The 18,614-nt window shown below is 26.5% G+C and overlaps 1 protein-coding gene across 1 annotated transcript; it reads left to right on the forward strand.

Annotated features, from left to right (window-relative positions):
- The first annotated feature begins 13,468 nt into the window (after positions 1 to 13,468).
- On the forward strand, positions 13,469 to 18,380 carry LOC145836207 (uncharacterized). Its single transcript, XM_082944025.1, has 6 exons — positions 13,469 to 13,516; positions 14,293 to 14,389; positions 15,368 to 15,467; positions 16,127 to 16,292; positions 16,424 to 16,621; positions 17,941 to 18,380. Exons 1-6 carry the CDS (start codon positions 13,481 to 13,483, stop codon positions 18,136 to 18,138), a joined length of 795 nt encoding a protein of 264 aa, XP_082800151.1. The 5' UTR covers positions 13,469 to 13,480; the 3' UTR covers positions 18,139 to 18,380.
- Positions 18,381 to 18,614: the final 234 nt, after the last annotated feature.

The raw sequence follows: 18,614 nt of genomic DNA on the forward strand, positions 1-18,614 counted from the left end.
TAGTTTACGACTATTCTAACAATTATGTTTTTCAAAAAGTTTGTGATTTACATATAAGTAAAAAATATTTTGAATTTTTTGCTTTTAGTTGATTTTAATTGTTTTTATACTTTTTTAAACTTAACTAAATAAACAAAATTAACCTAAGAAAGGCTGAAAAAGAAATAATGTATGTTTAAAAGTTTAAATTTAGATTAAAAACAGAAAAAAAATCATGAATACGTGAAAAAAGTAATATTTAAGTCAAAATAATGATACTTATTTGGTTTTCTACAAACAAAGTTTTCTGAAGAAGTCAAATAAAGTAGTTTTTTAACTTCGTAACATCCCTGGTAGAAATATTTTCACAAAATAAATAAATAAAAAGTACCTAAGTAGCAAACACAAAGCCTAACTACAGACTAGCCATTCCTTACACAATTGAAAAGATTAAACTTATTTTGATTCTGAACCATCTTTATTTTCAGAGTATTACAATCATATAATTAATAGTAAAAACACAAACTTTTAAACTATCTTAATATTTGAAAAATACTTTATTTTTAAATTAAAGTGAAAATTAAAACAAAATAGAAATTTAACAATAGCTGTGATTTCAAAGTATGAACTTGTTGAAAAAAAGTGAAAAGAAATATGAATTTGGTATTAAATAAAGCTTTCAAAGTATTAAAGTTTAGAAAAATCAGTCGTAACTAAATTTTTATTAAAAAATTTTTCAAACAAAATTCTAATACATTTTTTGTATATGTATTTGCCATTGGTTTTGAACTTCCAATGTTCAGCTCATGAGTTATTTTCAAAGCTGTCATTAGGACCAATTACTGATGCCAATTCTATGTCTAAAAGTTTTGTTAGTAAGCACCCAGTAAAAAAGAACATTTTTAAACACTATTTTAGCACTCAAACTTATTTTTTTTGTTTTTTTTATTCAGTTGTAGTAAAAAACTGTTTGTATCATCAAAAAGTTGCCATCAAAAAATGTTAAAATTTTAGGTACAACTGAACTTATTTTTTTAACCTTTTTACTCTTGACTTTAGCAAATAAATTCATCAAGTTCGAAAAAGTTTAATAAATATATATTAGAAATATAATTATTCTTAAAGGAATAACTAGTTATAAATGAGGATCTCATTCTTCTCATTTAATAATTAAAGTAAACATTGTTTTATGAATAAAGTTGTGTTAAATTAATAATTCAAGTAACTTAGTTCAAAAGTTTCAAAATAAGTTCTTTGCATTATTAAGACTTAACGCCATAAGGGGGGTCCAACACATTTTTTTATAAAAAATAACTTTAGTTTTCATTTGAAAGCTTTAAGTAAAACCCAGTTTTTATAGTATTCAAAAATATAAATTAAATTTTGAGATATTTTATTTTTTGTAAAAAGTTTCTGATACAAATGTATGGACCGCAAATTTTTTGGGGTCAAGTTTCTTGGAAGTTTAAAAAGTAACTAAAAATCTATCTCCTCCTTCATTTTTCAAGCAATCTTCTTAAAATTTTCATGAAATGTTTCTTAAATTATAGGAAAAATATGTTACTTATGAATTTCAACAGATTAAAAAATTAAAAATTTTATCACAAAAATTAAAAAGAAAGTCTTTTTGAAAAAGAAAATGGTATTTTAACTTAAAATTTTTTAAAGTCCAAAGTAACACTTTTTTGTTATTGTATAAAGGTTAGACTGTAAAAGTTTGGAGAAGATTGCTTGAAAATGTAGGAGGAGATAGATTTTAAACAAAACAGTCTTTTTTTGCTGTTTTAGTTTTCCCTCCCCATAACGACGCTATTATGTGACCCAACTTTGACCGGTCATATCTCAATAACTAATTTGAATTTTTTGAAATGGTAAAAAAGAACTTGAATCTTAGTAAAACTCTATAGAATAAGATAAACTTTTAAAAAACATGGTTTATCCCCCCTACGGCCTTAATCTGTTTGATTAAGGGTACTAAAAAAAAAACTTAATAACTCAAGTAATCAAAAAGTTCATTTTTTTTCTATTAAAAGTTTCAAAATTTCTTCTTAAACATTTTTTAGTTTGTATATTTAAGACTTGGAAATAAAAAATCAAAAGAAGGAGATATTATTAGTCAAATAGTCTTTTACTTTGCACAATCTATAAGCAACTTATAAAGCACTAAAAGTTAGACTGTTTAGATTTTAAATATACTAAATAAAAATTAAGTATTAAAATAAAAATTTAATTAAAAAAGCATCTTTTCTGCATCCCTGATTGGCCTTAAACTATTCTTTTATTTGTGTGCCACTTTTAGTTTTTTTAGTAAAATTCTATAATTTCCTCATAGCTTTAACAAACAGTAAATGTTTACTACTTATTGTTTTATGTAAATCTAGGCTTTTTTGTATATCAAAACTTTACTGTCAATAAAAAAAAACAGTAAGACCTTAAACATTAAAGTCTTTTTGTATTTTTATTATAAAGTGAAGAATATTTTTCTGTATAAATGCTTTGTTATTATTTTAGATTAAGACAATTTACCAACCTTTCTTTACTCCTAATACATAAAACTATATTTATTTTCAGTATGATAATGTATAAAGATTTAGTAGGTCAGTTTTTAAACCAAACTTTATTTTATATTATTAGCGTAAAATATAAATTACAATTGAAATCTATAAACAAGCATAATTATTATGTTACTATGAATTGTGTTTTTTACTTAAAATTTAAGTTAAGTCACTACTTAAGCTTTTTTTTTAATTTAAAAAGTATGTAAAAGTTTACAGCAGGTCAACAAACTTGTTTAAACTATTCTATAAAAATAAAATATGATTTTTAAAGTAAAATTTTAAATTAGTTTTTTAGAAGTTAAGTATACTATGGTGGTGTATTTCTTTCTAAAAATTGTTTTATACAAGAAAACTTTAAAAAATTTAAATATAAAGAATTTAAACAAAAATTTTAATCTTTTTACAGGTAAAATTGTAAAATATAATTATAAGTATCAAAATAATATGTGTTTTGAAATTATTTATATAAGTTATAGAATTATGATAGTTTGAAATAAAAATACTTTGTGTTATACTTTATATATTTTTTATCACAGTTTTCATCAAAAAAATTTGCATCTAAAATAATGGAATAAATTTGAAATGAAACACTGCTATTTAGTTTAGTTTACTTTAGTTTATTAGTTTACTTTTAGTTTACTGCTAGCAAAATAGTTTGTAAACTGAATTGTCATACAGATTTTTGTCTTAAATTTTCAATGTGTTTTTGTGTTGTTTGTAACCACGATGAATAGTAAACTTCCAGATTCTGCAGATATGGATTACAGGTATTCATGTTACGCGTTCTTCAAACAAGCACTCAAATCCCTTCATTTACAAGATTTTCCATGTGGAAAAGGCTCATGGGTATGTTTTTTTTTTTCTTCTTAAATGCTATATTTTTATTGTTAAAAATTTAACCTTAGCAATTTCAAACCTGGTTTTATTTTTATAGACCCTAATAACTTACTAAACTTGAGAGTTGTAAATGTGTAAAATGTAGTCACTTTTATAATACAATAAATAATACTGTACAATATATAACTGCTATTCAGTAAAGTTTTTTTACAAAATTTTGAAAGGTATGATGTTGTATTGAAAATTAGATAATAAAAAATGTCTTGTAAATATTTCAAATTTTTTTAATCTAGTATGTTACAAAAAAATTCAAGTATTTTTTTTTGGTTTTAAAATCTAAATTCATTGTTTTAAGTTCAATTTCAGTTGTTTTTTTTTAAGTTCTGTGGAAAAAACTTTTGTTTTCAAATTAAATGCGACTTAAGGTTTAATGCTTATTATATTTATTTAAATAATTAGAATAACAATATAGCTGCAATAAAAATTCATTTAACTGTAAATTAAGATCATATGTTGGTCTTAGTTATTTTTTTGGGCCAGTCTAATTTGGTGACTTATTATCCAACCAGTAAATCCTTCTATTTTACAACTTATAAAATAGTTTTTGAGATATTAAAAAGGGTTCTAATAACCTAGGGTGTATTAAAATGTATAAAAAATTAAAATAATTAAAGTTTGCTACTGCACAGTATAAAAACTGTTATTCCATACTAAATACTTCAATTAAAAAAGTGTGCTAAAAACTATACATGTACAATTTATTTACACTGTGTGTTACAAGGTCCTAATAAAATGTTTGTATAAGAATTTAATAAAAATACACACAGTATATCATAAAAAGTATATAATATCAAAAATTAGTTTATCATTTGAAAGAAAGCTAGTGGAAACAAATGCAAAAAATAGATTAACACACAACTTTGTAATATTTTTTATGCAAATGAAATTAACTTTTTTTTTCTGTTTTAATTGAAAATTTTTATATTATTTTTGTAACACTGTTTATGTTTGTTTTTAATGCTTGCATAATTTTTGCCTTTCCTGAACATTTTAGACCTTTTGCTTCAGTTTATGAGACCAAAATCATAATTTCAGTAGGTCCTGAATAAAAGGGGAACAATAATAAGATAAAAAAGGACTACTTTTTAAAATTAAAAGAAAATTATTGAAGTATTTTTACACCTTTTCTTTACAAGTTGCTTTAAATTTACCTCTAGAAACTTTTGGATTCATTAAAAAAGTTACTTTTATTTAGTGTTTTTATTTATGAAATTTTTTGAATACGCTTAACTTTAAAAACAAGTATTCAAGAGCTTGTAAATTGGTTTTTTTACCCAACTTAGCTTTTTAAATCTTTTTTTATTTCAGACAAACAAAAGTAACAAATTGAAAGATCTACATTTCTTCGTAACTACTAAAGGTTAATAAACTTAATTGTGGTAAGTTTATAAAAGTATTCACTACAAATTTATTTGAACTGTCTGTATTTTTTAATTTGATAGTTATTGTACTATAAGTATTTTTAGTTATAGTGTTTTGTTTTTTTATGTAAGAATTTAGGGAGTTGTTTCAGCTTTTAAGTCAACATTTTAAAACTTATTAAGATTTTTAAATACCATCCCGAAGTTTTTATTATAAATGAATTATATATTTAAACTTACTGTTTTAGTGTTTTAGTTTTTACAAAAAGTACCAAAGTTTGGAAAGCATTTTTAATTATAACTTTTATTAATATAAAAATAAAAGTTTTAATACTTTAGTTTTTATCAAAACTTTAGTGATTTATGAATTTGATGACATTATTATAATATATCTTTAAACTATTTTAAATTAATAAACTAACTTTAAAATGTGTTTGATTTACATTAATTTAAAGAAGCTATAAAATTTAAAAAAACTATATTTTTAAAGTTTCACAAGTTTTACAAATTAGATTATTAAGGGCATAGGCAGGGGAGGTGGATCACTTTTTTCACAATTTAATCTTGTTTTGTTAAGTTTTCCCAAGCTACAAGATTATTTTTACAAATTTTAAAATTCGTAATAGTTTTTGAGATAAACCCAGTCAAAGTTGAAAATTCTAATAAGTTTGTTATGGGAGGCACAAAATAAAAATGAGAAAAAAGACTATTTAACTAAAAGTTTATTTCCTCCTACATTTTTAAAGACAATTACTTCAAAGAATCTGGAAATGTTTTTTGCAATATTATAAAAGTTTTTAGTCACAAAATTTAAAATAAATTAAAATAACAAAATTTTTATAACAAAAATTAAAAAAAAAAAAATTTTTTCTGTTATAAAATTTTCATTTTATTATTTTTTATTTTTGTGACTACAACATTTTGTAAATATTGCGAGGTTTATTTCTTGTAAGTATAAGGTAGTTATTTTATAAAAATGTTGGAGGAGATAGATTTGTAGTGATTTCTAGTTATTCGCCCTTTTAGTTTGCTCTTCCCATAAGCAACCTATTGTAGTCTTTGACGTTGACCAGCTATATCTCAAAAATTGTTTTAAACTTTAAAAAATTGTAAAAAGTAACTTGTAGCCTAGTTTAAACTCAACAAAATAAAGTTGTGACAAAAGTTATTTACCCCCTCCCTCTATACTCTTAATCAAGTTAAGAATCAATGAAATTTATACTTAATTGCTTAAAAAGTTGTTTGTTTGATATATACATTAATCTCATTGTTGCATTCATAAATGAAAATTAAGTAGCTCAAAAATGCATGACTACGTTTACTATTATGTTTAAACTTGTTTATTAACTTTAAATTTATATTTTTTTTAAAACTATAAAGTGATCAATAACTAGAAGATACAGAGCCAAGCACGTACTACTTTTACAGTAGTTAATTTTTGTCAACCAATACAGTGCTTCCTTGCTTATCTAACCATGTTGGGCAAGCTATTTTTGTTAATAAGGCCGGATTAGCATTTTGCCAGATAAGAACAAAGTGTTGTTTTTGTAATCCACCTCATAATACAGTACATATAATAAAACGTACACTCAATTATCTGATGATTTATTAGTTTCCCCAAAGAGTAAAAGAATTAAAACAGATAAAATAAACAAAACTTTGTAAAGTTTAAAAATTTAATTTGACGAAAACAAACTACATCGTAAACACTTAAAGTAATATAGGAGTTCTTTCTTGAAAAAGCATAGGATAAGCAAGGAACCGGATAAATGAGGATCGGGTAAGCGAGGAAGCACTGTATAAACTCACATTATCATAAAAATCTTAACAACTGACAATATAAGATTACGGAGCAAAGTACGAGCCGAAGGAGGTGCTCCTCAACTACCTCAACCTGGACATGTACTCGTGCGAGGAGGATTGGAGCAACGAGATCCAGATGCTCCGGCAGCTCACCGTCCTCAACCCGGAGAAGTTCTCGGACGAGCAGAAGGTCCTGCACATCCTGCACAAGATCATCAAGACTCTGATGTTCAGAGATAAGAATGTGAGTGCATTTGTTTTTGTTGCAAGGTGTTTGTTTAAGTAGGAATAAAATAAAACTTTGAGGAACTTGTATAGTGAATTTTGGCTACAAATTTTACTATGCATAGTTACTACATAAATAAATGAGTATGTTAAAAATACTTTAGTAGAATATACAAGATACAGGTATATTAAAATGATTAGATTTTTTTTTATCAAGCTTGGAAAGTGCATCTCTTTAAAATTCTTGTGAAAGTTATTAAAAGATAGGTAGCTTAAAACTAAACTGTATTCTTTGGGTGAAGTGTTTATAATAACTGTAAAGTGTTTTCATTATCATTATATTAAAAAAAAAATTATGAAAAATATACGAGATACAAAATGTTTCATTTATAATATTTGAACATTGTTGTACAGTTAAATTTTTAAAACTTATGTTGAAAAATATTTCTGTAAATTTTATAAGTTTTGTTTCATGTTCTTGTTATTTATTAGAGCTAACTTATATAAATTTAGTTATATTTTAAAACATTCTGATTGTAAAATTTACTTTACTTTGTAATCAAGGCCGTTATAAGGGTTAAAAAGTTAGTTTTGCTCTTTTCATCTAACTGTTTTTAACGTGTTTTGTAAGTTCAAAGTACTTTCTAGTTCATAAGCGTTTAAAGTAGTTAAGTTAAATAATTTTTTATGTGTAGCACAAACTAATAGAGAAACGAAATGTTTTATAGTATGTAAATTGAAATCTGAAAAAAGTGAATGTTATTTTTACTAAAAAAAATAGATCCTATTTCTTTGAATATTGTATTTCTGCCTATTAAAACAAATTGCTTTTTGAAAACTCTAATTTATATAGCTTAGAAATTTGTTGTTCTTTACATTCATATATTATTTCTAAAGCATCTGCATTGGTTGATGCATCAGTGTAGACTTTTATGTACCAGGCTAAATTTTTATTTGTTTTAAATACTACTAAATGTGAAATGTGTAAAAAGGGACACTTTCTCACGAAGACTCATTTACACAAAGGGACGCTTTTGCACGGCTTGAATTGTTTTTTTCTTTTTTTTACTATCACTGTTACCCCTAACCCTTACCTTTGGTTAGTATTTTTTTCTTCTTATTATGTTTTTACTTTAACTTTCTTTACTATCACTCTTACCCCTTACCCTTGGTCAATAATTTTTTTCATTTAACATTTTATGTATTTTATATATTTGTAATTGTTAATATTTTCTTTTTCTTTTATCTATCACTGTTGACCCTAACCGTTATCTTTGGTCAGTGTTTTATTGTTATTTTGTTTAATTTTACTCTCGTGCGAAAATGACCCTTCGTGCATATTTGACCCGTCCCTAGATTTAATCAATTAGAATTGTTACTATAACTAGCAATGTGCAAAACAGTTCTTATTGAAAACTTATAATACACTCTTAGCAAAATAACTTCAAGTATAAACTTTTATATTTTTTATTATTTGAAACCACTAACTTGTTTCTTGTACCAGTAGTTTGCATATTGTAAAAGTTGTATACTTTAGTTTAAAATGCATTTATAAACCTTTTTAAATTTTGACTCTCAAAACAAACAATTTTTTAAGATAAATTGTATTGACAAAAGCATGCTGAAATTTGAAAGTTTGGAAGAACTAATTTTGTCTTGCAACTATCTTGAGTCAATCAGTTCGAAAAATCTACCAAAAACTTTACAAGTAAGTTGATTTCAGTTGAAATAAAAATTATTTAAACTAATTCAATATACTTTGTGTACAAGAGTAATTTAAATTACTTTTTAGTATAATTTTTGTAATAACTGTTTTAATGTAAGCATATCTTAATACATATCATTAACTTAGTTTTTTTTGTTTGTATTTTAATAAGCTTTTCCTAGTTGATGTATTTTTAAACTTGCTATACTTACGATTAGTCTGTATATTGTCTTTGTTTACAAATCCTGTGGTTGCATTACTTTTGGTCTGTTTAGGTTGAAAAAAATAGTGGACAGTTTGTATAAACTCTTTTTTTACTTAAGCTAAGGTTTATTTCTTAAATAACACTAGGTACCGCCATGGTTGTTTTTATCGCATTTTTGAGATGTCATAATAACTAACTGTATTTTCTTCTTATCGGTATTGTGTTTTCCACCAAGTTTTATTTTTACTAACAAGGTATGTTAAACTTTTGAGATAGGGTGTTACAAATGTTGACAAATAAAAGTTCTGTTATTACGTCATAACAAGTCAAAATTGAACCAGCGTCTAATTGATTACTTTTTCTTGCTACAGTCCACTGCTCTTTTATTACAATTATAACGTTAGTGATTACTTTAAAAGTTTAGTGTTTAGTTTTAGTTTGGTGTTTCTAATGTAATTTATTTGTGTTTTGAACAGTGTCTTCATTATGTTTATTAAAATTTTTATTTGTCCTTTTTTCCTTTTCTGTTATTCATACAAAAGTTTTAATTGATAAGACTATAAGTTATGGGAACGGGTCAAAATTGCACGAAGACAAAATTGCACGAGGGCACAAAGTTCCACGAAGATAGTTTTTGCACGAGAGTATAAATACAAAAAATAAATAAAAATACAGAAAAAATAACAAAGTAATTAATTTAAAAATTAAAAAAAAATTACTGACCGAGGGTAAGGGTCAGGAATAACAGTGATAGTAAAACAAAACAAAATTAATAATAAAAAAAAATCAACCCGTGCAAAAATGTCTCCGAGCAAAATTGTCTGCTTATGCAAAAGTGTTTTTTTGCCCTCGTGCAATTTTGTACACTCGTGCAAATTTGACAGCTACCCATAAGTTATAGCTTGTAGCTAGAATGAATCGACCCTTTAATCTTGTTTAATTTTCAAGGTTTTCTGTTAAACTATTGATCTATGGTTGATTTTATTTTATTAATTTTTTTCAAAATATATTTTTAATCTTAGCATTGTTAACTTAACCGGTTGGCCATAACAAACTGCCAGAGTTGCTAGTGAGACATAAAAATCTGAGTTGACTTTATTGTCAACTGCAAAATAAATGAAATGTACATAAGTGTGTTTTAGTATATCGTTTCCGTGGACGTTGAAAAAGCTTTTAATGCAGTTGATAGAAAAGGAATGTTTTTGATACGGTTTTAAGATTTGCTGCCCTTTAAGTCTTATAAATACTGTCAAGTATTGTTTCACCAAAATGTCATGCCACAAGCTTGCAAGATATGACGTTTGTCTAAAATATAGTAAAGTTTCGACTCCGGCTTGAAGGACTTTTTCGTTATGACGTAATAAAACAACTAATACTTGTACGCATTTATACTTTTTCATATTAAAAGTTCAAAATAACATTTAAGAACAAATAAAAGTTAATGTTTAACAAAAACTATATTTTACAATAAGTTATACAAGACACAAAATTTCAAAAACACTAAATATATTTCGAGCAGTTCTCTTCAGTAGAGTACAAAGCTAACAAGTAATAAAATTTGACAAACTTATATAGTAACGAAGTAAGCAAGAGATTATTAAAATACATATTGTATTTATTATGACGTCACAAATATAATAAAAAGCGACAGTGACAGGTCTCGAACCCGCAATATTTTGTTTCCAACTCTGATGCTTTACCTTTAGGCCACACGGTCAGTCTGTTTGACAGAATTTCTTTGTTAGGTATTTTGTTAACTTCCATAGGCGTTTGTAAAGTGTTTACAACCTTCCTTCTACAGTTAATTTAGACATTATGTGCTTTTTAAAGTGTTTTCAAATATTTCGCATTATGGTGAAAAACAAGCAATCCGATAGAATAGTTCTTGATGACTTATAATTTAGTTTTAGCCATTTTATTCAACATATTTTTTTTGATATTAAGTATTTAGATATCCAGATGTAAAATAGAGTTTTTTAAAGTGTTGAATTTTATTAAAGCTGATAGCTCAAATAAATCAGACACAAAGTACAGGTCAAATCAGTTATAAAAGTTTTTGTTTACCTTTTTAATTTTAAAAGTAGTGATATACTTGATCAGGCCAGATCCTATTTTCAAAAACAGATCCTATTCCAATCCTATCTAAAAATCCGCCCTTATCCGTGTCCTATTAATAGGGTTGCCATAAAATCCGATTAATAGGGTTGCCTTAAAACCTGGAAATTCAACATATTGTTTGACAATAAACAAAAATTGGTGGATTATGTTAACGCATTGTGAAAACAAAAGTTATTTGTATTATGACTTCACTAAAGCGACCAAGATAGGACTTCAACCCGCAATTTTCTTACTCGAATTTTAATTTCTTTTCTATTAGGCCAAACGGCCAGTATTTGATTTTTCTTATATTTAATTGATTAGTTTATTGCAAGCACAAGCAAGCAAGGTATGTTTATGCTTAAGAAACAATTTAATTACAGCCTAATGAAAAAATAACTACATTAATGCAGACCAACTTTTTATTCATATGTTATTAAACTTCTGATATATTTTGTGTTTGTAATGTACACTGTTATTCAGTACGCACTGTTATTAATCCTGTTGGTGCATTTAGCACGTAGCATATATATCATTTAATACACAAATTAAATTGTTGCTAATTGTAAATAATAATTTAAGCACTTTTGTAAGTCTCTTTATATTAAGGGCATAGGGAGGGGGGTCCAACATTTTTTTTACAAAAATCAACGTTATACCTTATGTGTAACCTAAAATTATATACTATAAAATACTTTTCACAGATTAAAAAGTATTTATTAACTTTTGATAAATTGTCAGTTGTGTAAAACATTACCGATACAAACGTATGAGAAGGATATTTTTCATAGCCAATTTGGTCGGAATTTGAAAAATCCACTAAAAATCTACCTTATTCGTCGTATTTTGGTCAATTAAGCTAAAATTTCCAGGAAATGTTCCTTGCACTAATCCTATACCGTTTAAAATCAAGACTAACAGTTTTTGGAGTGTATAAAGTTCAGCTTTGAAATTTTCCAACCCTCACGCTTACAGGTGCTGGAGCTGAGTTCGAACTTGATAAGCGACATCGAAGAGTTGTGCAAGTTCCAGCCGCCGCCGTTGATTCACATCGGCCTCTCGCAAAACAAAATGTCGCATTCGAACCAGTATCAGTTCTTCACTAGCAGCTACTGGTCGGTTGTTTGTATGCATGTTAGCACTGTGCACTCTGTTGAACATGTAGGCGTTAGCTGTCATGTTGAAGTAATTTGGTTGTGCATACCTCTTAATATTAAAATACTTTTCGTATCTTTTAATGCTTCTTTAACTGATTTAATGTCATTTGTATTTAGAAAAATATTTGCATTTTCTGCCATTGAAATTTTATGACAATTAATTTAACAATAAGTAAATATTAAGTATGTTATATATATAACAGCTAACACTTTGTTGAAAGCTGTATTTTTTAACTTCGGTAATCTCAAGTTTAATTTAGATCTTAATTAGTTCAATTTTTTAATTTCTCAGTTACTAAAATTTAAGAAAGTATTAATAAAACTTGTAAGAATTTGAATATTTCATGTGATTTTTTCAGGCCTCACCTAGTTTCACTCGATTTGAGCCATAACAATCTGGTAGAACTCGTCTCTCTCGTAAATTCTCTTCAATCTCTCGAATATCTCAAAATTCTCTCACTCAAAGGAAATCCCCTCAGTGTGAGTCCCTTTTGCTTTTATGGTGATTAACTGTGTTGTAACGTCTAAAATTCTTAATTAAAAGTGTGTGGAAACTCAAAAATGCCTTTTTTGTATGAATTTTTAGAACTGCTTGCATTTAAGTAATTTTGAGTAAAAACAAAATGTTTTGTATTATTTTTTACTGCAGTTGGTTTCAAAATTAATTATTAAATATAGTTTTTAGTTAAATTACTACTGAAGTATTTATTATCTGATAGTTTAGTTTCATAATTCAAATACTGTAACAAAATGAAACTAATACTTTATTTAAATTTTTAAATGTTATAGGTATGTTTTTAATGAAAAAATTTTTGAATATTTTTACATGTACGCAATACGGTGTTTACTGTCACAAAGTAATTATTTATTAGATAAAAACATGTGCATCAATATGTATCATTTTACTTTATAAAGCATATTTTTTTATTAAAAGTTAGTCTACTTATGTATCTAAGAATTGAAAGTATTACAACAATTTACTTTGTTTTAGTTTCTACAAAAACTTAGTAGACAAAAAGGATTTTTTAACATCACTTTTAGTAAGTAGTTTGATAATAATGTTATACTAATTCACAGACTGAAACATATTATTTTTTGTTGACTCTTTCGGAGATAGACGAACCAGAATATTTCAAAGCATGTCAAAACTCATCTTTATGTATTTTTTAGTATTAACATATTTACCTGTTTAAATGTGTTAGTGTTTTTATAAAGCAATAAAAAAGACCAAGTCTCACTCCCACTAAATAAACATCCAACCCAAAATGGTTACAATTTTATTTTTACAACTTTTACAGCTGACGTAGCTTGGTACGTTTCTGCAAATCTACATTAATCATTATTTACAGCTGACGTCAGCGTACAGCGCATACGTCATCGACTCGCTGCCCGACCTGCAGCACTTCGATGACGTCATAATAAGCGCCGACGACAAGCACACGTGCAAGGGGGCGCGGCACCAGAAGGGGGAGGCGGCGGTGGTCAGGGTCGAGATGGGCGGGTTGTGCGGCGTGCCCGAAACTGCGCAGGTTTGTTGAAGTTTTTTATCATAAATAATATATATATATATATATATATATATATATATATATATTCAGTTTTAGTTGAAACGTCACAATGTGTTTTTTTTGTAAGATTCTTTAAAAATTTTACTTTGTTCTTTATTTCGTTCTGAGTATATGCACAAAGCATTGAAACTAAGTAAACGATTTGAAAATTAGTTGTTTTTTATAGTGTAAATATATATATATATATATATTAGCAAAACAATGACTTAAGAATTTTGAACTGTTGGTTGTGTATTGTAGAGAGTTATTTTCTAAGGTCAGCTTAAAGTTTGTCTTTGAAATAATTTTTATTGAGTAAAATTATTGTGCAAATTTGTTCTATGTTTTGCAATAACTGTCAAAAAGGTGTTGGGGTAATATTTGAGTACTTATTTAATGATAATAGTTTGTAACTGCCTTTTAAGCTAGCTGTTTTTTTTTTTGTTTTTGTTAATAAAAAGTATGATTGGTTCTAGCTTGTAGTTTAAGCAGTGTACTGTAGCATTAAATATTAATTTCAAACCTTTTTATATGTATGTTGAAAATTGATATTTTATTTTAATGAAAATTTAAGTTAAAAATTAAAATATTTTTTTGTTGTACATGAAAATCAGTGTATGATTAAAGCATGCATTAACTTTTTTCAGCATTAAATAAAGGGTAGAAAATAGTACCTGTTGCGTTTAATTGATTTTTTTTTGTTAAATCGTTTAGGTAAAACCATTAAAAGTTATACAAACTTACAGACTGTTTTTTAGGAGGCGGGAAAACACGAGTATCCGGTTGTCGTTGAGAAATTTTTCGTCAAATACAAAATGGTTCCGTCCTGTGACGATGAACACAGTTTTGTCGACAGTAAGTTACATGTGTGCGTATATCTTCTAAGACTTCTTAACACCAGGCTGTTACCGCATGGGATACAGGTTGTGTTATCTTGGTTACTTGCCAACATATTTATGGTTTTGCGCTACAACGTGTTTCGAAAGCTTAATACACAAATACCGCATTTTACATGTTTTATATCGTTGGTCTACCTGTACTGGGTTGAGCATCAGACAATGTGAGACATTTTTCACATGCTCAAGGCTAATTTTTAGACAGTTGACCTTTTTTGTAATACATTTAAAGCTACTAGCATAGTTTCAACAGCTGTTATATTTTTTTTGTTTACAAATTTTACTTTACACATTCGTAGGTTTTGTGACTAAAGCTCCTAATATATTTGCGTTGTAGAATAATGACTTAACCTACCCATGCTACTGAAAAAAAAAACTATTAAATGCAAAGTATTAATGAAATAGCAGTATGTTAAATTACAACGATCACTGCAAAACCTACCAAGAATAATGTTTTCTAATACTAAGTTCTTATTTTGACATATTAAAAGCATATACAAAATAATGATTATTGAGCATGTAAGTCATACTGTACTAGTATTAAAATAAAACTCCTTTACTTTGTTTTTATGAAAAGGGACACAACTTACAAATTATTTATTTAATTATAAAGCTGGTTATTCGTTTAGTTTTTTGTATTTATGTTGAATTATAGTTTGTTTTTACAATAACTCGTTATTACGCTTTTATAGTTATCAAATATTTATCACTAACCAGTATTTAAGGACTTAAAGTTATTATAAATTATATTTTAAGTTAATTTTTTTATTTTGTTTGACAAATGATGCTGAACTAGCTCGAAGAATTTCACAAAAAAAAATGTTATCAGTTATTATTATTAGTGTAATATGTTATAATAATGTGCAAAATAAATCTGATTTTATTTGGTTTTTCATGAATATTAAGTTGAATGGTAATTTTAAATAATTTTTTTTAGATAAAAAAGCAGAAAACAGCAATGATGATGGTGAAAAATTGACAAACTTTCAAACTGATTTTGAAGAACACAATCCAAAAGTAATCAATTTAAAATACAAGTTAGTTGTTAGCAATGATTTGTTTGCAAAATCAAGTTAAATTCAAAACTGAAGTTTAAAGTTTAAAAGATCAACCGAAGCATGTTTTAGCAACTAAAAAAATTAAAAAAATTATTTTTAAAATTTTTACAGTTCTTAAATCACGATCATCCACATAACCTTTATTGATTTTAGAATTTATCCGCTTTGTTGCTTAAAACACTTCTATTAGGTTTTTAAAAGTGCACAGAAGTTTGGACGTATATTTTTACGCTGTTGTGCTTTTCAATCAAGTGTACAGCAGAAATTAATTTTGCAGTTCTTTTTAAGTAAACATGCTTCACAGCTTTAACGGTTATTGAAGCAATAGTTTTTTAAAGTTAATTGTTAACAATAGTAGTTTCAATAAATCTTCTTGCAGAAGTTATAACGAATACCATTTATTACACATACAAGTTTTACCTTTATTTCTTACTATTTAAAATGATTTGTTTAATTATAAATTTTTAAGTGTTATTGTACAACTTAAAGCATTCCGATTCAAAATAGTCGTTTTTTAAATAATTTAAACAACATAGCTTTAAAAATATATGATTGAAAAATGTTACTCAGGACATTTTAAATCTACAACGAAGCATAAGTAACAATTTTTATTTTATTTCAACAAGCTATTTCCACAGCAAAGTTCACACTGTCGTTGATCTGAGGTCGCTTGACAAGTTGCTTGCGAGGGGAATCACCTTTCAATTGTACAAACAAGTGACAAAATTGTGGCCGCTTGAGGGCATCTTAGACAAGAAAACAAAAAGAGGCAAGAAAGAGGAGGGCAAAAAAGACGTTAAAGAAGTTGGTCTGCGTCTTTTTTGTGTTTATTGCTTATAATTTTTGTCGTATAGAATTGTTAGCCGTGCAGCCAAGTCCAGTGAAAATAGAAATACTATATATATATATATTATTGTTCTAAATATTTTCATTAGCCCAGACAGAAATCAAGATCTTCTAAAAAGTCGGTGGAGTTGAAAGAGCGACACCCACCGGAAGTTGTGTTGCTGGGAAGCTGCGTCCTGGAAACCGACTCCATAGCAACCGATGACGCCATAAACAAAATATGCTACCTGGGTGGGGGACCTCTGCCCCCTCAAGAAACATGGAGGGAATTGGTTGACGTCAAACAGGTGAAATTTATTATTTCCTAAATATTTTAGTTTTTGTTTGTTTTTGAGCTTAATATTATTTTTAATATATGTATTATGATATAAAATAATCTTTTTACTGTTGATGACTTTTCTTTATTTTTTTTTTTGTAAGTTTAGGTTATATATTTTTTTTTTATGAATTTTTAAAACTTTACTTCTTTGTTAGTAATGTCTGTTTCTGTAATCGGTTTCAAATGTACGGTTTACTTGTTTTGTGTGAATACAAAAGTATTTATCCGAATTTAAACATATTTAATGATGTTTTTCTGATTTTATTTTATAGAGTCTTTTTAATATTTGAAAGGATAAAACAAGATGTTTAGAAATTTTGTATAACCAAAGTTATCATAGTTAAGGGTAAAGTAAGAATGTAATTTTAGTTTTATCCTAGCTTTGAAAACATATGCTTTTCTACCATTGAATGAATTGTAAAGAGCTCCTAGTATAATTTCGATGATTAAAATAGCTATTTAAATGTTTCTTTTAGATTAATGTATGATATAAAAAATAATACAGCATATACAAAAGGATAAATTAAAACTGTTGTTTATAACAAATTTATACATTTGTCAGGGTGGTCAAAAACCTTGAATCCTGGAAAAACCTGGAATTGGAAAAGCTTTGAAAAAGTCGTAGAAAAATCTAGAATTTTGAACAATTTTTACATGTTAAGTAATGAAATTTCAATTTGACACAAAAAATATATCATCTGCATAAAAAAATTGTCTAAACTATTCAAAATATAAATTTAAAAGTTTGTTAACAAAAGATCCTAGCGAATCAATTTAACTGGAAGAAATAATAATACCAAATTATACAGTATCCTTATGATATACAGTTATCATAGTGTAATAAAAGAAGGATACTGTATAGTTTGTTATTATAAAAAAAAATTGTCATCATCAAAACTTTTTTTTTATTAAAAAATATATATTCAAGCAGCTTTACAGTCTCTTTTCATTGTTCTTGTACTATTTAACTATTTTTTTTACTTTTAACTTAATTTTAAACTAAAAACAAACTCAAAAACGTGTACTTTTAAAAACCTGAAAGCAATTTATTGATAACAAGTGGCCAACCCGATTTTTTTAAGAGTTTTACCGGGTACGAGCAATGCTTTAAGATAAAATCCATTTAAATACAAAAGTAAATAACATAAAATCATTTATAAAGGCTCTTATGTCTCACTGTTTTATTTTTATTTAACTGAAGTATAAAATTAGATATTGTTTTAATAATCAACAAAGCAAAAAACTTTTTTATCTCAACATTTTAAAATCCATAAAATTTATTTTCAGATCGAAGAAGTTGAAGCTGCCAACCCGAAGGACAGGAAGACGAAGCAGGCGAACATGCAGGTGACCAAGGAGAAGAAAAACAAGAAGAAGCGGAGGAAGAGTAGCGATGGCGGGGAAACACCCGAACCGAAACCCGCCATTCTGATGGAAGCCACCGTCACGTTGCAGCGGTGGACCAACTACTTGATAAAAGATTAAACTATTAATTCTTCAAAAAAAAATATTTTTTGCTCTTTAACGTTATTAACGCTTTAAAGTTATTTTAATTTTGATGGAAAAATTTTTCTTTGAAAATTGTTTTTCAAAAGTAAAAATAAAGACAAAGCTAAAATACTTTTAAACTTATTTTATGTTTTTTTTTTAATTATTAACAGTTTAACAAAGTGAAGAGTGTTTTTCATCATATGTACCTGTAGTGTGCTCTGTCCTACTATTTCTGTTTCCTTACATTTCAAGTTATTTTGATCACTGTGAAGTTTTTTCTCGTTTTATTTTTAATTAAAGTTAAACTGTATGTTCTAAACCGATATGTTAACAATTTTTTTTTATTATGCTTCTACGTTATTAATGAATTAAAGTTGGGAAAGATTATTGAAAAAAAAAGATATATGAATTTTGAAAATACTTAAAAGTTCTATTAACCATTAGATTAATTTTACATGATACTAAATTTA

Source organism: Thalia democratica, chromosome 5 (genome assembly GCF_965202585.1).
Source record: "Thalia democratica chromosome 5, ktThaDemo2.hap1.1, whole genome shotgun sequence".
Taxonomy (NCBI): domain Eukaryota; kingdom Metazoa; phylum Chordata; class Thaliacea; order Salpida; family Salpidae; genus Thalia; species Thalia democratica.

Excerpts from the sequence above, each read along its gene's own strand:
- LOC145836207 (XM_082944025.1), top strand. The coding sequence starts at position 13,481 with ATGGGCGGGTTGTGCGGCGTGCCCGAAACTGCGCAG. Across the intron at positions 14,390-15,367 it reads TGAACACAGTTTTGTCGACA|ATAAAAAAGCAGAAAACAGC; the intron begins GTAAGTTACATG and ends AATTTTTTTTAG. Across the intron at positions 16,622-17,940 it reads AATTGGTTGACGTCAAACAG|ATCGAAGAAGTTGAAGCTGC; the intron begins GTGAAATTTATT and ends ATTTATTTTCAG.